The 23,599-nt window shown below is 43.1% G+C and overlaps 1 protein-coding gene across 1 annotated transcript in view; it reads right to left on the reverse strand.

Annotated features, from left to right (window-relative positions):
* MEGF11 (multiple EGF like domains 11) overlaps positions 1-14,883 on the reverse strand; it is a 370,671-nt gene extending 355,788 nt beyond the window's left edge. Inside the window, exon 1 of the mRNA XM_040414290.1 lies at positions 14,783-14,883. Coding sequence (XP_040270224.1) covers positions 14,783-14,843 — 61 coding nt within the window. The 5' untranslated portion in view covers positions 14,844-14,883. The remainder of the gene's footprint in view (positions 1-14,782) is intronic.
* Between the last annotated feature and the right edge of the window lie 8,716 nt (positions 14,884-23,599).

A 23,599-nucleotide genomic window follows, 5' to 3' on the forward strand; every position in this document is an offset into this window, starting at 1 on the left:
GTGCGTTACGGGAACACCCGCGATTTCTCCGCGCGAGTGCAAAACATTGTAATGCGTTTTGCAGTCGCGTGAGAAAAATCGCGCATGTTTGGTACCCAAACCCGAACTTCTTCACAGAAGTTCGGGCTTGGGTTAGGTGTTCTGTAGATTGTATTATTTCCCCTTATAACATAGTTATAAGGGAAGATAATAGCATTCTGAATAAGGAATGCTTAGTAAAACATCGCTGGAGGGGTTAAAATAAATAAATAAAATAATTTAACTCACCTTAGTCCACTTGATCGCGATGCCCGGCATCTCCTTATGTCTCCTTTACTGAACAGGACCTGTGGTGAGCATTCATTACAGGTCAAGGACCTGTGGTGACGTCACTCCGGTCATCACATGATCCATCACCATGGTAAAAGATCATGTGATGGATCATGTGATGACCGGAGTGATGTCACCACAGGTCCTTGACCTATAATGTATGCTCACCACAGGTCCTGTTCAGTAAAGGAGACAGAAGGAGATGCCGGGCATCGCGATCAAGTGGACTAAGGTAAGTTAAATTATTATTTATTTATTTTTAACCCCTCCAGCGCTATTTTACTATGCATTCTGTATTCAGAATGCTATTATTTTCCCTTATAACCATGTTATAAGGGAAAATAATAATGATCGGGTCTCCATCCCGATCGTCTCCTAGCAACTGTGCGTGAAAATCGCACCGCATCCGCACTTGCTTGGGGATGCTTGCGATTTTCACGCAACCCCATTCACTTCTATGGGGCCTGCGTTGCATGAAAAACGCAGAATATAGAGCATGCTGCAATTTTCACACAACGCACAAGTGATGCGTGAAAATCACCGCTCATGTGAACAGCCCCATAGAAATGAATGGGTCGGTATTCAGTGCGGGTTCAACACATCGCATCCGCGCGGAATACTCGCCCGTGTGAAAGGGGCCTTAGGGTTTCCACTTCAATTCAGGCACAGCCAGGATCAACAACCTACTGTATGACAATATGGTAGGCAGGCTGCCTTCTCTATGGACCTCTTCTAATGTCACCACTTCCTACCGTATAGTTACATTGATGACAATAAACTCGACTCTCATTTTTTGTCACATGAACACATTTCCAGGTTAAACACATATGAATCAGTACACATACTGGTCTACATTTATCATTACACCCATACGCCACTACAGGTCTGCAACTTTTTCAATGGCACTTACGCAAGTTCGTTTCTCTGCCGGCCTCGCCACATTCCTGATGGCATGGCAAGGGCGGAGAGGGGGCGAGGCTGTAACCCTGCCACATTTTACATTTTCTATGGCAGTTTTCTGGCATAGAGGAACACTGACATCTACAGCAGCCAGGGGCATGGACTGCTGGTTGCTGCTCCTTTAAACAGCTGATCGGCGGGGGGTGCCAGGTGTCTGCACCCCGCTGATCAGATATGCATGACCTAACCTGAGGATAGGTCATCAATCTAAAACCCCCAAAAAACCCTTTTAAAAGGAGTTATCCAAGAGAGGAAAATGATGGCTGCTTTCTTCCAGAAACAACATCCCACCTATCCATGGGTTTTGCTTGGTATTCACTGCAATGGAGCTAAGCTGCAATTCCAAAACACAACCCACGACGAGGCATGGTCCTGTTTCTGCAAGAAAACACCCATTTTTACTTATACTGTACAAACCCTTCGATGAGCAACTTCTATACAACAGTTCATGTTAGCAAGGGCATGCACATGTTGCCCACCCCTGTCCCTCCAGAGAAGCCAGTGGACCCCTTGGTTTGGGGAACAATTGACAAAAACATGTTACAAAAGATTCAGACACATCATGTTATTGTCACCTCCTCATGCACAGGGGCCAATGGATTAAAAAGGGGACCCTTTCTCCTTGTTTTATACAACTTTATGCAACATGCCCAGGCACATGTCCTAAACATGGGGCAATGCAGTCATGTGAATATGCAGGGTCGGTGCAAGGATTTTTGCCAACACAAGCGAAGCTACATTTTGGCATGCCCCCGCCCCCCCCCTCCCCAGAACTCCCCCTAACACCAGCATCACATGGATATATATACAGGGGTCAAAATGGAATATATACAGAGGGGCAAAATGGAATATATACAGAGGGGCAAAATGGATATATATACAGAGGGGGCAAAATGCATATATATACAGAGGGGGCAAAATGGATATATATACAGAGGGGGCAAAATGGAATATATATACAGGGAGAAAAATGGATATATAATATATATACAGAGGGAGCAAAATGGAATATATATACAGGGAGAAAAATGGATATATATACAGAGGGGGCAAAATGGAATATATATACAGGGGGAAAAATCGAATATATATACAGGGGGAAAAATCGAATATATACAGAGGGGGCAAAATGTATATATATATACAGGGGCAAAATGGATATATATACAGAAGGGGCAAAATAGATATATATACAGGGGGCAAAATGGAGTAAATACAGAGGGGGCAAAATGGAATATATACAATGGGGGCAAAATGGATATATATACAGGGCGTAACTGCTCACAGAGGCCGGGCGGCCGGCGGCGCAAGTGATTTATTTAAAAAAAAAGTTTCATTTTTCCGCCCCCTGTCTCTGCGCCCTAAGGCAGCCACTTGGTCTGCCTTATTATAGCACTGGGCCTGTGAATATGTCACATGGACGTAACGTCACAACACCTCACTGTGGCTGGATTACTGAATATGGCTGTGAGCTTTCTAAGGCTACTTTCCACACAGTCAGGGTTTGGTCAGTGATTGTCATCAGTTGAAGAGTAACTAAACTTTTGAATACATTTTTGTTAACATGTCCCTAATAACAGTTTTTGAAATGTACTTTATTAATGTATTTTGTATTTTTAATAGACTCCCCCCTACCCCCAAGGCCACCATTCCATGTGCGCTTAAAACTGACTTCTCAGCGGTGTATGGAGATGGCACTTTATTAATGGCGCCGCAGCGCAGGGAGTAGGGGCAGGAGCACTAAATGATAGCAAAGCACCTAGGTACAGTGTAACCATGTACTATGCCAGGATTAGCTTAGCGGAACGGGCCCCTGTTTCTGCCTGCTCCGCTAAGCTAAGAGTCCTTAATGTGAGGAGCCCGCTCCACTAATCCTGGCATAGTACATGGTTACACGGCACCCATGTGCTTTGCCATCATTTAGTAAATCTCAGGGGAGCACAGGCAGGAGCAGCAATGTCTGCTCCTGCCCGTACTCCATGCCCTGTGGCCCCATTCATATACTGTACTGTGAAGTCAGCTGTGTACAGAAAAGTGGATTTTATGAGGGGGAGGGGGGGGGGGAGAATATAAAAAATGCAAAAGACAATTATAAGGGTACTTTCACACTAGTGGCAGAACGCATCCGACAGGCTGTTCACCCTGTCGGATCCGTCCTGCCGCCGGACCGCCGCTCCGTCCGACAGTGCACGGCGCGAGGCCGCTGGACTAAAAAAGTCGGACATGCAGTACTTTTAGTCCAGCGGCCTTTCGCCGTGCACTGCCATGCTGCGCCGGAGCTCCGCCCCCGTCCCCATTATAGTCAATGGGGATGGAGCGACAGTCCGGCGGCACGGCGAAATAGCGGCAGGACGGATCCGACAGGGTGAACAGCCTGTCGGATCCGTCCTGCCGCAAGTGTGAAAGTAGCCTAAAGTATATTAAGTATATCTTGAACAGATTTATTTTTCTGTATTAGGACATAATAATGTTTCTACTGTATACAGCTTTGTAATCTTGAAGAAAAAAAAAAAAAAAGATTTGCTAGAAAAAAAATAAAGTACTGGTATATTACAAAAACTGTTATTAGGGCATTAGGGATATGTTCAAAAAAAATTTATTCAAAAGCTGTTAAGCCTCATTCAGTGTGCTGTATATGTTCTCCACTGACAGCACACGTCCCCGTTCAATTTAATGTGTGTATTCACACATCAGTGTTTTAGCACGGTCCATGTTTTTAGCACGGGTGCTTGCCTTATTTTGTTCGTGTTGACAGATCCATCACACCCATTATAGTTTATGGGTCTGTGAAAACCACGGATCATTAGGAAGAGATAGTAACATAGTTTATATGGCCGAAAAAAGACATCTGTCCATCCAGTTCGGCCTGTTATCCTGCAAGTTGATCCAGAGGAAGGCAAAAAAAAACCCTGTGAGGTAGAAGCCAATTTTCCCCACTTTAGGGGAATAAAAAATTCCTTCCCGACTCCAATCAGGCAATCAGACTAACTCCCTGGATCAACGACCCCTCTCTAGTAGCTATAGCCTGTAATATTATTACACTCCAGAAATACATCCAGGCCCCTCTTGAACTCTTTTAGTGAACTCACCATCACCACCTCCTCAGGCAGAAAGTTCCATAGTCTCACTGCTCTTACTGTAAAGAATCCTCTTCTATGTTTCCTCCAGACCCAGAGGATGTCCCCTTGTCACAGTCCTGGGGATAAATAGATGATGGAATAGATCTCTGTACTGACCCCTGATATATTTATACATAGTAATTAGATCTCCCCTCAGTCGTCTTTTTTATAAAATGAATAACCCTAATTTTGATAATCTTTCAGGGTACTGTAGTTGCCCCATTCCAGTTATTTCTTTAGTTGCCCTCCTCTGGACCCTCTCCAGCTCTGCTATGTCTGCCTTGTTCACAGGAGCCCAGAACTGTACACAGTACTCCATGTGTGGTCTGACTAGTGATTTGTAAAGTAGTAGGACTATGTTCTCATCACGGGCATCTATGCCCCTTTTGATGCAAACCATTATATTATTGGCCTTGGCAGCAGCTGCCTGACACTGGTTTCGACAGCTTAGTTTGCTGTTCACTAAAATTCCTAGGTCCTTTTCCATGTCAGTGTTACCGAGTGTTTTACCATTTAGTATGTACGGGTGACTTGCATTATTCCTTCCCATGTGCACAACCTTACATTTGTCAGTATTAAACCTCATCTGCCACTTATCTGCCCAAGCATCCAATCTATCCAGATCCCTCTGTAGCAGAATACTGTCCTCTTCCGTGTTAATTAATTTACACAGTTTGGTGTCATCTGCAAAAATTGATATTTTACTGGGCAAGCCTTCTACAAGATCATTAATAAATATATTGAAGAGAATAGGGCCCAATACTGACCCCTGAGGTACTCCACTAGTGACAGTGACCCAATCTGAGTATGTACCGTTAATAACCACCCTCTGTTTTCTATCACTGAGCCAGTTACTTACCCACAAACAGACATTTTCTCCCAGTCCGAGCATTCTCATTTTATATACTAACCTTTTATGCGGTACAGTGTCAAATGCTTTGGAGAAGTCCAGATATACGACATCCATTGATTCGCCGCTGTCAAGTCTAGAACTTACCTCCTCATAGAAACTGATTAAATTAGTTTGACATGATTGATCCCTCATGAAGCCATGCTGATATGGCGTTATTTGCTTATTTTCATTGAGGTACTCCAAGATAGCATCTCTTAGAAAACCTTCAAACAGTTTACCCACGACAGATGTTAAACTTACCGGCCTATAGTTTCCAGGCTCTGTTTTTGGACCCTTTTTGGATATTGGCACCATATTTGCTATGCGCCAATCCTGTGGAACACTCCCTGTCAGTATAGAGTCCTTAAATATCAGAAATAAGGGTCTGGCTTATGCGGGAGGGTGCGTAGATATGAATATGCCTGTACCCAAAAATAAATAAGGAAAATAGAAATGAACAGTAGAAAAGAGGGGATTAAGGAGCAGGTAGGATGGGAAAAATAAAAAATAAAAAAATTATTGAGATATGAGTGAAACCCCTGTTATGAGATCATGAAATTAATTTCTTCTTTTTGGTTTTGTTATTTCTTCTTGTAGTAACCATCAAGACAACCATGGGGGGGAAACGGGGGGGGGGGGGGGGGGTTACATTTGCTTTTTATATAGTTATGACATGTCAAAAAAAAAAATATAGGATAGGGATAGATTCCTGTTGTCTAAAGATAAGTGAGTAACAAACGTATGTGTATATACAGGAAATATCCTCGCTTATGTCCTTTTGTATTATGGTTTATTGTCATCTTTTTTTTTTTTTTTGTCTGAATTTTTATATGATGAAAGGGAAAAATAAAAATATTCTAATTTAAAAAAAAAAAAAGGGTCTGGCTATGACATTATTTAATTCCCTTAGGATACGGGGGTGTATGCCATCTGGTTCCGGCGATTTGTCTATTTTAATCTTTTTAAGACGCCGCTGTACTTCTTCCTGGGTCAGACAGGACACTTTTAATGGGGAATGTACTTTTACATTCTGCATTTCATGTGACAGTTTATTTTCCTCAGTGAATACAGTGGAGAAAAAAAATATTTAATAGCTTTGCTTTCTCCTCATCGCTCTCTGCAAATCCCTCCTCATTACTCTGTAGAGGGCCGACACCTTCAGATTTATACTTTTTACCATTTATATAACTAAAGAACATTTTAGGGTTAGTTTTGCTCTCTTTGGCAATTAATCTCTCAGTCTCTAGTTTGGACGCTTTTATTTGCTTTTCACATATTATATTTTTTTCCTTATAGTTTTTCAGTGCTTCCTCGCTACCCTCTTGTTTTAGTGATTTAAATGCTTTCTTTTTGTCATTTATTGCTTTCTTTACAGTTCTATTTATCCATTGGTTTTTTCTTGTTCCTTAACATTTTATTCCCATATGTACCTCTCACAATTAGATTTTAGGATGCTTTTAAAAATATCCCATTTTGTGGCTGTATTTTTATTTTTTAAGGACTTTGTCTCAGTTAGTTAGGCCGGAGGCATCACTGAACACCTTTTCACGGATTTAAGCATGAACACGGACGTGTGAATGAGTCTTTATTGTGTGCCAAAACCAGATGCTGGTCAAAAACAAAGAATAGGAGCAGATCTTTCTATAATATCTCATCTCTGTAGAGGCTCCAATCCGGGTTTTGGCTCACAATCACTGATCAAACACTGACCACACACTGACTGTGTGAAAGCGGCATATATGTAGGCTAATATAAGGGGTAGATTTTTTACTATGATGAAAACCCCTTTTTACTATGTTTTTTTGCGTGCACTGGATATACTGTATACTGATATGCTAAGTACTGACCTGGTGGAATATTTTTGTTTATATTTTGTCTACCACTCGCATTACACACAGTTTGGGTATGTATAATATGAGATTACAGCCAAGGTTTATTTTGTTTATATGCAGTATTTTATAAGAAAAATGTGAAATGTTCACTATTAAATATTGATGTCTAAATGCAGAGACTATGAAAAGTGCGCTGAGCTTTATTCAAATATTATTTCACAGTACCAAAGTAAGAAATATCTTATGAGTTTCTCATCTTACTCATACATACTAAACATACACCCACACAATATTCAGTACCGTCTGCAGTGTTTTCTCTTTATATAGTTTATTTTGTTCAAAATGTTTAATGAATCCACAATAAATGCATTTACCATAAATTAAAGGGGTTGTCCAAGATTAAAAAACATTTTTGCTTTGTTCTACATACTTACACCTGACAATGCAATACTATACCTGACCATGGGTTGTGGCTGGGCTTAATTGAAGTGAAGGGCTGCAATACCCCCCATAACCTGTGCACTGGAGTGGCACTGTTTATAGAAGAAAGTGACCTTTTTTTCTAAATCTTTATAACCCTTTTTTAAAGATGATCTGTCAGCAGGATTAACCCTCTTAAACCAGGCATACTCTCTGCTGATTAAAAGCATACCTGGATGGGTAAAATCCATTGTGCTGTTCCGGTGAAAACAGCATTTTTTCCTATATTTAAATTAGTGCACAGAAGGGTGGAATCTAGCCCCCTTGGTGCACCTCCGCTCCTCCATTTTCCACAACCCTCCTCCCTCTTGACTAATGGGACAAGGGATCAGCATCCTGTCACCTGGCCCCGCAGTTGCACAGTAGCGGTGTTGCACTATTTTGGCGCATGCGCAGTAAGTATCTGTTTAGCAGATGGACTGAGCATGTGATGAAATTGTGGTCCACGGTGCTGTAGCACTACAACAGGGTCAGGCAAGAGGACACAAATAAGAGACTAATAGTGGCTCTCCCAATTTCTCCCCTTGGGTTGGTGCTCTGTCTTAGATGACTCACCCAGCCACTAGTGTGCAAAAAGTTGTATGAATAAATAGTAGGCAGGCACTCTGTATCTGGTTATTACACGAATATTATTTATTTAATAGATAAAAAATAAGTAGTATATTTGGTTATAGCTTTAAAATGTAGAATAGGCTTAAAAATGATTTAAAAAAGGTTGTGAGTGGCGTTTGGTTGATGTGTCTTTTGACTGAATGCAGGTAAATGTCCAAAGAAATGGAAAATAGAAATTAGAAAGAAAAAACTAAAAAATATATATAAAATATAAAAATTGAAAAAATGATGGTCACTGAGGAAGAGGTTGGAGTACCTCGAAACGCGTCTGGCATTACCTGGCATCACCTATGAGACTACCCACCATTACCCACATAGTCACTGAGAAATTTCGGATTGCACCATAACCAAAAGGAGGAATACAATGAACTAAGCGCAAGACACAAGCATCAGCTGACCGGCTGATAGATCACGTGAGACGCCAAGCCGGCCACACACACCGTGCAGCATACAGCGTGAAGCAGCAGTACGCCGGGGACCATCACCGAACACATCACTGCTATCACACAGCGACAAGCGTGACCACAGGGTGAGTACCACCTGACTGCCGCGTGGGACGCCACCGGCAGTAGCAGACATTGAGCCACCGAAAACACAGTGAGTAACTACAAGTTCATAATACCACACACTGTTTTCCTGGCATAACCATTACTCACTCTGCTGGTGCACATCACTTATACCATCAAGTTTCCACAATTGACATTGGATCGACTCAACAATTATATCATCATCATCTATACCCTATTAGTATTATTTTTTTATTTTATTTTTTTTTTCATTTTTATCATCACCTATCATTTTTTCAATTTTTATATTTTATATATTTATTTTTATTTTTTCTTTCTAATTTCTATTTTTCATTTCTTCAGACATTTACCCGCATTTAGTCAAAAGACACATCAACTAAACGCCAGTTGAACTACCATACCCTACTCACAACCTTTTTTTAATTATTTTTAAGCCTATTCTACATTTTAAAGATATAACCAAATATACTACTTATTTTATATCTATTAAATAAATAATATTTGTGTAATAACCAGATATAGAGTGCCTGCCTACTATTTATTCATACAAGAGGACACAGATGCCTGGCCCTGTCCTTCATGGTCAAGGGGGGGTGTAGAAAATGGAGAAGTTGGGGTGCACTCAGGTTCTACGTTTTGGTGCACTAAAGCCCTAATTTACATATAGAAGAAAACTCAATTTTCACTAGAACTGCAAAATGGGTTTTTGCCATCCAGCTATCATTTTAATCAGCAGGAATAACCCAACCACTGTAATAGGGTTGGTCCTGCTGACACATGCTCTTTAAAAGGGTTATCCGGGAATTTACATTGATGATCTATCCTCTGGATACCAGATCGGCAGGTGTCTGACTCCCAGGACCTCACCAATCAGCTGTTAGAAGAGGCCGGTGTTCGGTCAGTTCCGTAGCCTCTTAATAGGCCATGTAACATCACTGTACATCGGTCATATGGCCTAGTTGCAGCTCAGCCCCATTCAAGCCAAAACCAAGCACAGCCGATATACTATGTACGGCGCTATGCTTGGAAAGCTGCCGGGAGCCGGGCTGCGCTGACCAGAGCTCTTTTAAATGCTGCAGCTCTCTAAAACAACTGAATGGCGGACTTTTACGAACAGTGTGCTGCAGAAAATTACATTTGAGTATCGGCTACATTTCCTAATGTTCCCTGGAAGCATCGCCGAATAGACTTAGCACAACGTTTTTCTCTGCGCAGAACCACGAGTAAACATAGCCCTTATCCTCAATGGCGTTATGTGCAGATTGTGTAGTGGAAATCTCCCGCTGTGTGTAGATGAGATTTAATAAAATCTCATCCACTTTGCTGTGGATTATATGCTGTGGATTTTCTGCATGCAATTTCCCAGTGGAAAATCGTGCAAGTCTCGCGCATGAGCGGAGCGCTGCTTGTCACTGTGCGATCCCGTCTCTAGCTCCCACACTCAGCCAGCGGCTTTGCTCCCTCTGCGCATGCGCACGATGGAGAAGCCCAGCGCATGCGCAGAGAGAGGAAAGCGGCCGGCTGAGTGCGGGAGCCGGAGACGGGATTGTGCAGTGACAAGGAGCGCATGGGTGAGACTTGCACGATCCCAGCCTCACGGCAGGATGTCAATCACAGTGAAGGGAGGACGGGTAAGGGGCGGGCTTAGCTTGACTTGAAGCAAGGAGGCCACTGCCTTGACTTCAAGCTGACTCTGAGGATAGCGAAAACACAGATTAAAACAGCGTTTGTATTAAGTATACAACAACTAGTGGAGGAATGAAAAACATGATTAGGAACACACTGGGGGCTACTGTAAGGTAATGATGTTGGTTTAAAATGTGTTTTGGAGGTGACAGGTTCCCTTTAAGTCGGTGATATGTTGTCAAAAAAAGTAGCGGTACCAGTATCTGTGATACGGTCGACAAAGTTTTTTTTTCTAGGCTTTTTCAATAACATTAAACCCACAGTAAGGACAATAGGGGAGATTTATCCCCAGTAAAGTAGAACTGGCTTAGTTGCCCATAGCAACCAATCAGATTCCACCTTTCATTTTCCAAAGGAGCTGTGAAAAATGAAAGGAGGAATCTGATTGGTTGCTATGGGCAACTAAGCCAGTTCTACTTTACACCAGTTTGATAAATCTCCTCCATATGTGTGCTGTTAAACAGTGATACGTACGACAATACTTTGTGCCCATTGACAAACTCAGCACCCTGAGCGCTGCTACGTCTGTAACAGTTTTATTATAGAGTCTGTCTAAAAATACATTAATGCAGCCATGAATATGCATTAAGCTGCTTAAACATTCATGCTTATTAGTTTGCACAATGAGAGGATCTTTGCACGTTCAATAATGAGAGAGCGGTATTATAACCCCGTGCTGTACCTTGTGGTGGGCATGAGAGGGATATATGGCTACCCCTAGGTATATACTGGTAGGAGGGGTGTCCCTACATGGAGAGGACTGGAACATCAGTAGTGGTACTGTGTAGGGAAAGGGTCTATTTAGTGATCATTTTAACCTGATACGGCTTAGGCTACTTTCACACCTGCGCTTTCCGTCATAGGATCTCAATAGCGGGGGAAAACGCTTCCGTTTTGTCCCCATTCATTGCCAATGGAGACAAAACTGAACTGAACGAAAAGGAGTGCACCAGAATGCATTCCGCTCCGATTGGTTGCGTACCCATCGCGGCCAGAATAACTCTGCAAGCAGCGTTTTTATATCAGCGTTTTTTTATCAGCGATGTGGTGCGGAACAAGACGGATCCGTCATGACTCACAATGTAAGTCCTGGGGACGGATCCGTTTTCTGGGACACAATAGAAAACAGATTGACTTACAATGGTTTTAGAGACTGTCATTACTATTTTAAAGATAATACAACCGGATCCGTTCATAGCGGATGCAGATGTTGTATTATCCATGACGGATCCAGCAAAAATGCTGGTGTGAAAGTAGCCTTACTTAAAGGGTTATTCTGACTATACAGATTCATGGAATATCTAGAGCAGGCACCCTCAAACTGCGGCCCTCCACCTGTTGCAAAACTACAACTCCCAGCATGCCCGAACAGCCTACAGGTATCAGCCTACAGCAGGGCATTGTGGGAGTTGTAGTTTTACAACAGCTGGAGGGCCACAGTTTGAGGATGCCTGATCTAGAGGATAGTTGAGGGTCATGGGGAGAATGAGGGACCCCTGTTTGCTAATCCAAAGCTGTTGGTCGCGGCCATATACTCGAGGAGAAAAAGTCAATGGGAGTTACTAAAACGGCCAAGCAAGCACAAGTATTCGGAATATTCCTTTAATAACGATATATTCTAGAGGCCATAACTGCAAACCCATCCAGTCTATCATAATGTGCAGCTAATGTGTCCTATCCCTGTATCTGGACAGAATGAAAACCCTCTTAAGGACGAGCTCATCAGTGCACAATATCTAATACAGATCCCAATCAATAAAAGGGTATTCTATTAGAAGAGAGGCGACTGGCACCGGTCTCTCCGCCCGCTATAAACAGAAGATAATCGCCCGCTTTCAGCCAACAATTAAAATAGCCAATACCGCCATTAACACGCACTTAGCTAAATGTGCATATTAACTCTATGGTGGCTGGATGAGATACCTGAGAAATCTGTGATGGCAGCTTATCTGATGGCAAACCAATGTGATCGGGCAGGAAAAACGCAGCCAGCCCAATCAAGGTTCCCAGAGGTAAAAGACATGGGCATGGTTCTGCCAGCCCCCACAGACATTAGACTAGAGAAATCATCAGGATCAACTGGCAAGCCTCTAATGTCTATGGGCAGCCTATCAGTCACCAAAAGGCCTCGTGCACAAGACCACATGTATTCCGCAAAGTGCGTATCCGCGTTGCATTTGTTATTTCTGCAGACCCATTGACTTCAATTGGTCGGTGGTTGACCCACCTATAACAAGGGCTAGACTGCCCACCTGGCAATTATGGCAAATGCCAGATGGGCCGGTGCAGGAGTGGGTACCCTGGCAGGGTTGCCAACCATCCGTGATTTTCAGTTTTCTGAGAGTTTTCACTACGCATTTGCAAAAACTCAAATGCTCAGGAGGGCACTAGCAGGAGAAGAAGGAGCTCCAAGGCATAGACAAGTTCTAGAGAAGGTGTGGATGTTACTCACTTAATCTCCTCTGTTCTTTGGTCGCCAGCGGAAAGCTAACTCACTGGGATGAGGAAGGTGTGTGACACAAGTGATGGTCGGCATACTGGCGATCTGTGATTCTGAGTACTGGATAATCAGCAGGACGTAAAGCACTTCTGAAGTCGCAAGTGAAGAGGCACAGTGTTGGAGAAAATTAGGCAGGTCAGTCCCTACACACAGACAGCAGGTCCTGTAACACAGATCAGTCCCTAGACCCTAGGGATCGATATGTGTGTGTGTTACTGGGGCTGCTGCCCTGTATGTCACTTTAGGGATTAATATGTCTAAGTTAGGGCTCATTCACATGGCTGTGTGATGGCCGTGTTTGTAACGGGTCGTCACATTGCCGTTTTCGGAACCAATTAAAGTCTAGGGGCTATTCATATGGCCATTTTTTGCCGGCAAATGAATAGTGGTAGTCAAAAAATAGAAGGTCCTATTTTTGGCCATATTCGCGGCCAGACGGATCCCGTTCGGCACTATAAATACTGAGGGCACAACATGGATGAGCTAGGTTACTTTCACACTTGCGTTAAGCTTTTCTAGCAGGCTGACCCGGCAGGGGAACAGCCTGTCAGATCTGTACTACCGTTTGCACACGTGTGCTGCAGGAAGTCCGCCCAGTACCATTCATTATAATGGGGAACTGCCGCAGCACCGAAAACATGCCGAGAGGGGGCCGGACAAAAAAACCTGCACTAGTGAATGGGGTCAGGCGGACTTCCGGCAGCATATGTGTGCAAACTGTAGTACGGAAAAGCTTAACGCGAGTGTTAAGGTAGCCTTATATATACTGAGTGCACTTAGGGGGGAGGGGGGGGGGGATTCCTTATACCTGGGGCACTAAGGAGGCCATTACTTATACTGGGGGGCACTAGGGGGCCATTTTTTATACTGGTGGGGGCATCATTTATACTGGGGGACACTATGGTGGCCATTCTTTATACTGGGGGCACTATAGGGACATTTTTTTTATACCGGGGACACTATGGAGACCATTCTTTATACTGGGGGCCCTCTCCCATGTGGTCTGGTTCTTCGGTTGAACCCATCTCCCTCGTAAAGTGCGAGTGCCCAGGGTCATAATGCTGCTGTTTCCAGCATCGCGATAGCCACTAAACTATATTTTGGGCACTGGAGATGGAGCCTGTGCCCGGCAGTAGCAATAAGGGTGTCTCTTGCTCAGCGTCTCTATTACCAAGCGTCTGTAAACTTAAAGATGGCCCACCCAAAAAAAAAAAATATATATATATGATTTTCTCTGCCATTCACAATTTATGCAGAAAATAACACTACGCTTTTTTTCTTTTTTAAAGTTTGCAGGAACAAACTTTTTATTTACGCACAGCAAGTGGCCCTGTCCGTTTTAAAATGCCAGGGCTGAATTTCGGTCCCAATCCAGTCCTGCCTAGAACAGTTCTACAGTCATCACAGCAAAACCAAACAGTCAGTATACCATGGGGATGTAGAATTACGGATAATACACCAACATCATTACACGGTATGATTGAACTAAACTGCGCACTGCAACACAAGTGCCACTGGCCTCCTGATATGAATTGGTTCTATATATGATATTCACACTAAATAGACTCAATAAATTATGGAAAATTAAAAAGATATAAAAAAAAACCTTTTACTGCTATAAAATTCCTCTGCAAAACTGTAATGGCAAAGGCAGAGCAGATTGTGAGGCCAATACACAGATGCAGGCCTGCAATATTTCTCATCTCGCTGTGTTCTGTATGGGAATACACATACTGAAGGATAGCAGGGCAGAGAGGCTACAGAGAACAATCCTATGAATAATATAGAAGAATGCCAACATTCAGTTTCTAATTCAACATTACAAATTCATAGAAAAGTATGGACTCATGTAGGGCAATACGTACGGACACAGAAATCTCCACTTTCGAAGTATCCTGGGCAACACTGTGACCTTCTTCTGTACATGGTTCGCAAGCCACGTCGGTAGGCTGTCTTGTAACTTATCCTGCGCAAAATACGGGACAAATCAGGATTACACAAGTCTGCTGCATGAGCAAAACAGTGAAGATTATAGAATGTACGAAAATACAGTAATGGCGGACTCAGTTATAACAGTATACTGTGTGTATTATAAATGTATGCTTGTGCATTACAAAACCCCAAATAAAGCAATTCCCTGCAATATATATACAGTATCTCACAAAAGTCCACCCCTCACATTTTGTAAATATTTTATTCATCTTTTCATGGGACAACACTGAAGATCTGACACTTTGATACAATATAGAGCAGTCAGTGTACAGCTTGTATAACAGTGTATATTTAGTGTGCCCTCAAAATAACTTACACAGCCATTAATTTGTCCCCAAAGTGTCAATATTTTGTGTGACCACCATTATTTTCCAGCACTGCCTTAAAGGGAACCTGTCACCACAATTTTGTGTATAGAGCTGAGGACATGGGTTGCTAGATGGCTCCATAGCTCTGTGTGCTTTTATTGTGTAAAAAAAACTATTTGATACATATGCAAATTAACCTGAGATGAGTCCTGTGCCTGACTCATCTCACGTACAGGACTCATCTCAGGTTAATTTGCATTTGCATTAAATCGTTTTTTTTTTTACACAATAAAAGCACACAGAGCTATGGGGACTGGGTATTGCGGATGTGCTAGCGGCCATCTAGCAACCCATGTCCTCAGCTCTATACACAAAATCCCGGTAACAGGTTCCCTTTAACTCTCTTGGGCATGGAGTTCACTAGAGCTTCAAAGGTCACCACTGGAATCCTCTTCCTCTCCTCCATGACAACATCACGGAGCTGGTGGATGTTAGAGACCTTGCGCTCCTCCACCTTCTGTTTAAGGATGCCCCACAGATGCTCAATAGGGTTTAGGTCTGGAGACATGCTTGCCCAGTCCTGCACCTTTACCCTCAGTTTTTTTAGCAAGGCAGTGGTCGTCTTGGAGGTGTGTTTTGGGGTCGTTATCATGTTGGAATACTGCCCTGCGCTCCGGCCCAGTTTCGGAGGTTAGGGGATCTCTGCCTCAGTACAGGTATGTCAGAGTACATGTTGGCATTCATGGTTCCCTCAATGAACTGTAGCTCCCGCAGCCGGCAGCACTCATGCAGCCCCAAACCATGACACCCCCGCCACCATGCTTGACTGTAGGCAAGACACACTTATCTTTGTACTCCTCACCCAGTTGCCACCACACACGCTTGACACCATCTTAACCAAATAAGTTTATCTTGGTCTCATCAGACCACAGGACATGGTTCCAGTAATCCATATCCTTAGTCTGCTTGTCTTCAGCAAACTGCAGGCTTTCTTGTGCATCATCTTTAGCAGAGGCTTCCTTCTGGGATGACAGCAATGCAAACCATTGATGCAGTGTGCAGTGTATGGTCTGAGCACTGACAGGCTGACCCCCCACCCCTTAACCTCTGCAGCAATGCTGGCAGCACTCATACGTCTACTTTGAAAAGACAACCTCTATATATAACGCGGAGCACGTGCACTCAACTTCTTTGGTCGACAATGGCGAGGCCTGTTCTGAGTGGAACCTGTCTTGTTAAACCGCTGTATGGTCTTGGCCACCGTGCTGCATCTCAGTTTCAGGGAGTTGGCAATCTTCTTATAGCCTAGGACATCTTTATGTATAGCAACAATTCCTTTTTTTCAGATCCTCAGAGAGTTCTTTGCCATGTTGAACTTCCATTGACCAGTATGAGAGAATGTGAGAACAATAACACCAAATTTAACCCCTTACGGACACATGACGTACCGGTACGGCATGTTTCCCGAGTCCTTAAGGACACATGACGTACCGGTACGTCATGTGTTGTTCCGATCACTGCGGGCGGTGATCGGAACAAGGTGCCTGCTCAAATCATTGAGCAGGCACCTCGGCTAAATGCGAGGGGAAGGTCCCGTGACACCCCTCCCCCCCAGTGTTGGCTTTTTATGGTGAGAGCGGCAGCGGCAGCAGTGCCATCGGGTCCCCATGGGGCTGTGGGGGGAACCCGATGGCATGGAAGGCAGCGCGATGCCTTCCTGAGGCATCTGCGCTGCCTTCCGGTGAAGAGCCTGTGAGATCCAGCCCCCTGGATCTCACAGGCCGGAAGCTGTATGAGTAATACACACAGTATTACTCATACATCCAATGCATTCCAATACAGAAGTATTGGAATGCATTGTAAAGGAATATACCCCCAAAAGTTCAAGTCCCAAAGTGGGACAAAAAATAAAGTGAAAAAAAAAGTTTTCCCCCCAAAAAATTAAAAGTTTCAAGTAAAAATAAACAAAAATGTCATTTTCCCCAAATAAAGAAAAAAATAAATTGGGAAAAAATAGGAAAAAAAAAAAGTATACATATTAGGTATTGCCGCGTCCATATCGACAGGCTCTATAAACATATCACATGGCCTAACCCCTCAGATGAACACCGTAAAAAATAAAAACTGTGCTAAATCACAAAAAGTACAACAGCAAGCGATCAAAAAGGCGTTTGCCCACAAAAATAGTACCAATCTAACCGTCACCTCATCCCGCAAAAAATCAGACCTGAACTGGATTTGCTTCTAAACTTCTAAGCCTTGTAACATCCCCAAAAAATAAAATATAATTCTCAAAATGATCCAAACATGAAGTAGACATATGGGGAATGTAAAGTAATAACTATTTTTGGAGGTATTACTATGTATTATAGAAGTAGAGAAATTGAAACTTAGAAATTTGCAATTTTTTGAAATTTTTTGGTAAATTTGGTATTTTTTTATGAATAAAAAAGAATTTTTATGACTTCATTTTACCAGTGTCATGAAGTACAATATGTGACGAAAAAACAATCTCAGAATGGCCTGGATAAGTCAAAGCATTTTAACGTTATCAGCACTTAAAGTGACACTGGTCAGATTTGCAAAAAATGGCCTGGTCCTTAAGATGAAATAGGGCTGAGTCCTTAAGGGGTTAACACACCTGCTCCCTATTCACACCTGAGACCTTGTAACACTAACGAGTCACATGACACCGGGGAGGGAAAATGGGTAATTAGGCACAAATTGGCTATTTTCACTTACGCTGGGTTCACACCAGAGTGTTCTGAAAGGAGCGCTCTGTATGTGCGATTGTACGGGCGTTTACAAGTGCGCATACAGAGACAAGTGAACACACAGTGTCGCGCGTTCCCTAAAGTCTATGTACGGGAACGCGCGACAAACGCCCAAAAAAACGCTCATGTACTTGTTTGAGCGTCGGGCGTTTTACAGCGCGATCGTACGCGCTGTAAAACGCCCAGGTGAGAACCATTCCCATAGGGAAGCATTGGTTTCTCCTTGTTGAGCGTTTTACAGCGCGTAGGAACGCGCTGTAAAACGCTCAGGTCTGAACTGAGGGTTAGGGGTGTACTCACTTTTGTTGCCAGCGGTTTAGACATTAATGGCTGTGTGTTGAGGTATTTTGAGAGGAACACCAAATTTACACTGTTATAAAAGCTGTACACTGACTACTTTACATTGTATCAAAGTGTCATATCTTCAGTGTTGTCCCATGACAAGATATAATAAAACTGAACAAAAATATAAACGCAACACTTTCGGTTTTGCTCCCATTTTGCATGAGCTGAACTCAAAGATCTGAAACATTTTGTACATACAGTACAGACCAAAAGTTTGGACACACCTTCTCATTCAAAGAGTTTTCTTTATTTTCATGACTATGAAGGCATCAAAACTATGAATTAACACATGTGGAATTATATACATAACAAACAAGTGTGAAACAACTGAAAATATGTCATATTCTAGGTTCTTCAAAGTAGCCACCTTTTGCGTTGATTACTGCTTTGCACACTCTTGGCATTCTCTTGATGAGCTTCAAGAGGTAGTCCCCTAAAATGGTCTTCCAACAGTCTTGAAGGAGTTCCCAGAGATGCTTAGCACTTGTTGGCTCTTTTGCCTTCACTCTGCGGTCCAGCTCACCCCAAACCATCTCGATTGGGTTCAGGTCCGGTGACTGTGGAGGCCAGGTCATCTGGCGCAGCACCCCATCACTCTCCTTCATGGTCAAATAGCCCTTACTTTCAAAGTTTTCCCATTTTTTCGGCTGACTGACTGACCTTCATTTCTTAAAGTAATGATGGGCACTCGTTTTTCTTTACTTAGCTGCTTTTTTCTTGCCATAATACAAATTCTAACAGTCCATTCAGTAGGACTATCAGCTGTGTATCCACCTGACTTCTCCTCAACACCACTGATGGTCCCAACCCCATTTATAAGGCAAGAAATCCCACTTATTAAACCTGACAGGGCACACCTGTGAAGTGAAAACCATTTCAGGGGACTGCCTCTTGAAGCTCATCAAGAGAATGCCAAGAGTGTGCAAAGCAGTAATCAAAGCAAAAGGTGCCTACTTTGAAGAACCTAGAATATTACATATTTTCAGTTGTTTCACACTTGTTTGTTATGTATATAATTCCACATGTGTTAATTCATAGTTTTGATGCCTTCAGTGTGAATCTACAATTTTCATAGTCATGAAAATAAAGAAAACTCTTTGAATGAGAAGGTGTGTCCAAACTTTTGGTCTGTACTGTACACAAAAGACCCATTACTCTCAAATATTGTTTACAAATCTGTCTAAATCTGTGTTAGTGACCCCCCCTTCTTTTGCTGAGATAATCCATCCCACCTCACAGGTGTGGCATATCAAGGTGCTGATTAGACAGCATGAATATTGCACAGGTGTGCCTTAGACTGCCCACAATAAAAGGCCACTCTGAAATGTGCAGTTTGATCACGCAGCACAATGCCACAGATGTCGCAACGTTTGAGGGAACGTGCAATTGTCATGCTCACTGCAGGAATGTCTACCAGAGCTGTTGCCCATGCAATGAATGTTCATTTCTCTACCATAAGCCATCTCCAAAGGTGTTTCAGAGAATTTGGCAGTACATCCAACCGGCCTCACAACCACAGATCACGTGTAACCACATCAGCCCAGGACCTCCACATCCAGCATGTTCACCTCCATGATCGTCTAAGACCAGCCACCCGGACAGCTGCAGCAACAATCGGTTTGCATAACCAAAGAATTTCTGCACAAACTGTCAGAAACCATCTCAGGGAAGCTCATCTGCATGCTCGTCGTCCTCATCGGGGTCTGGACCTGACTGCAGTTCGTCGTCGTAACCGACTTGAGTGGGCAAATGCTCACATTCGATGGCGCGTTGGAGAGGCGTTCTGTTCACGGATGAGTCCCGGTTTTCACTGTTCAGGGCAGATGGCAGACAGCGTGTGTGGTGTTGTGTGGGTGAGCGGTTTACTGACGTCAACGTTGTGGATCGAGTGGCCCATGGTGGCGGTGGGGTAATGGTATGGGCAGGCGTATGTTATGGAGAATGAACACAGGTGCATTTTATTCATGGCATTTTGAATGCACAGAGATACTGTGACGAGATCCTGAGGCCCATTGTTGTGCCATTCATCCAGGACCATCACCTCATGTTACAGCATGATAATGCACGGCCCCATATTGCAAGGATCTTGTCACCGCCAGTTCTGTGAGAAGATCTGGCAGACGTTCTTCTCTACCTCTTGTATGTTCTTTGTTTAGATTTCACTTTCTCATCTCCTTTCCTTCTGCAAGGTATCACTTATTTAGACTAGATGTCTTCCTTTATAATCCCTCCCATACTGCCTCACTTTGCGGTTTATACTACTTCCTGAATGAGGTGTTCACTGCTGGAGGCTGCTTCTGCTGTTTGTTCAGATAAGTCATTTACTTTATTGTGTTTCCTTGCTGGCTTGATTCTAGGTGACCCTGACTCCGTCCATATTAAGTGCAGGGGGCCGGTGGTCGTGTCCCCTCACTATTATAGGGTTTTCAGGTGTCACACAGTATTAGGTATGCGGGCATGCAATCCTCTACCATACAGACCCTTGCATGTGCATAGCAGTCAGGGAGAGCTCTTAGGGTTTTATAGGGCTCACCTATAAGCTTCTTAGTTTGGGATCAAGCCAGTCGATTGTTTATTTATATGTTCCAGCTATCTGCTAACTTCATCCGTGACAGATCTGTACACAATTCCTGGAAGCTGAAAACATCCCAGTTCTTGCATGGCTAGCATACTCACGGCGTATATGACAGCGTGTTCCAGTTCCTACCAATATTCTGCAACTTCGCACAGCTATTGAAGAGGAGTGGACCAACATTCCACAGGCCACAATCAACAACCTGATCAACTCTATGCGACAGAGATGTGTTACACTGCGTGAGGCAAATGGTGGCCACACCAGATTCTGACTGGTTTTATGACCCCCCTCCCCCAGTAAGGCAAAACTGTGCACATTTCAGAGTGGTCTTCGATTGTGGGCAATATTCATGCTGTCTAATCAGCACCTTGATAGGCCACATCTGTGAGGTGGAATGGAGAAGTGCTCACTAACACAGATTTAGACAGATTTGTGAACAATATTTGAGAGTAATGGGTCTTTTGTGTATGTAGAAAATGTTTCAGATCTTTGAGTTCAGCTCATGCAAAATGGGAGCAAAAGTGTCACGGCTGAGGATGGGGGAAATCCTCAGCCGTGTGGAGCCCGGTGATGTTACGGCTGCTTGGCCATGAAGACAGGATTAGGGAGCAGGTCACCTCCTAAACGCATCCCTAACCTGACCCTGGCTCCTAGCTACATGAGCCAACCTTGATGGTAGGAGGGCCCATGCTCCGGAACCTAAAAGTCCCTGCTAGCCCTCAAGATGACCCTCACCTAGGAGCTGAGTAAGACAAGCCCACTCCTCCTAGACACGGAGGAGCAGGAGTCTCAACGGCCAAGCTGCAGGAAAAGGGGAGACATAAACAGCTCTATGGATATGGCAGGTGAACAAAGAGTTCCACCTACCTGCCACAGCCTTGCTGACTGGATCCCTGTGTTAGCAGGGTGCAGATCACAAACGCATCCCCACACAGGGACCCAGATCCATAGCTGCACAAAATCACATATAAAACATCACACATAACTAGAAATAACTTAAAGCGACATTATGGTTATGACCACAGGGGTGGCTCTTACTGGCAGGTAATAAAGACATGAGGCTGCTCTCAGCTAAGCATGGCTGAAGCAACCTGCAGGCCTGCAAAAGCAGTGAGGCTTTATAGGCCAAGAAGCCACACCCCACAGTCGGACACACCCAGTGCACACACACACTAGGAAGGAGATTAACCCTTCCAACACCAGGGAAGGGAAAACACCACTTAAAGGAGACGTGCACACAATAACATAAAAAGGAAGTGCACACATACACACATAACTCAAAACCGCATGCACAACGTAGCGAGCTGCAATGGCACAGCTCAGCCTGCTACGCTGCCACATACACACTGTTGCCAGCGGCAACCACAGGTGAGGCAAATACCACAGCCCTCACCTGTGATTGAACACCAAAGAAAACCGCTGACAACCGCATGCGGTTCAGGAGTCACGGTCATAGCCATGGCCGTGACAAAAAGTGTTGCGTTTATATTTTTGTTCAGTGTATATACACTGCCTGTCCCAAAAAAAAGTTGCCACCTGGATTTAACTTAGCAAATAGGTATGAGCCTCCTATTGGATAATTACTGCATGGACGATTATCTTTCAGCTGGCAACAAGTTATTTTACCCCAACTGGTGCAATGAGTTGCTTCTCATTTCTTAACCACTTCCCATCTGGGCCATTTGGCCCATCCTGACCAGGCCTAATTTTGCAAATCTGACATATCTGACTTTATGTGGTAATAACTTTGGAACGCCTCTACTTAGCCAAATCATTCAGAGACAGTTTTCTCATGACACATTGTACTTCATGATAGTCATAAATTTGAGTTAATATATTTCACCTTTATTTATGAAAAAATCCAAAATTTACATAAAATTTGAAAAAATTCGCAATTTTCTAAATTTCTATTTCTCTGCTTTTAAAACAGAAAGTCATACCTCATAAAATATTTATTACTTAACCCCTTAAGGATTCGGCCCTATTTCACCTTACGGATTTGGCCATTTTTTGCAAATCTGACCAGTGTCACTTTAAGTGCTGATAACTTTAAAACGCTTTGACTTATCCAGGCCATTCTGATATTTTTTTTTTTCGTCGCATATTGTACTTCATGACACTGGTAAAATGAAGTAAAAAAAAATCATTTTTATTTATAAAAAATACCAAATTTACAAACAATTTGGAAAAAATTGCAAATTTCCAAGTTTCAATTTCTTTACTTCTATAATACATAGTAATACCTCCAAAAATAGTTATTACTTTACATTCCCCATATGTCTACTTCTTGTTTGGATAATTTTGGGAATGATATTTTATTTTTTGGGGATGTTACAAGGCTTAGAAGTTTAGAAGCAAATCTTCAAAAACCCAATTTTTAGGGACCAGTTCAGGTCTGAAGTCACTTTGCGAGGCTTACATAATAGAAACCACCCAAAAATGACCCCATTCTATAAACTACCCCCCTCAAGGTATTCAAAACTGATTTTACAAACGTTGTTAACCCTTTAGGTGTTCCACAAGACTTAATGGAAAATAGAGATACAATTTCAAAATTGCACTTTTTTGGCAGATTTTCCATTTTAATAATTTTTTTCCAGTTACAAAGCAAGGGTTAACAGCCAAACCAAACTCAATATTTATCGCCCTGATTCTGTAGTTTACAGAAACACCCCATATGTGGTCGTA

Source organism: Bufo bufo, chromosome 1 (genome assembly GCF_905171765.1).
Source record: "Bufo bufo chromosome 1, aBufBuf1.1, whole genome shotgun sequence".
Taxonomy (NCBI): Eukaryota; Metazoa; Chordata; class Amphibia; order Anura; family Bufonidae; genus Bufo; species Bufo bufo.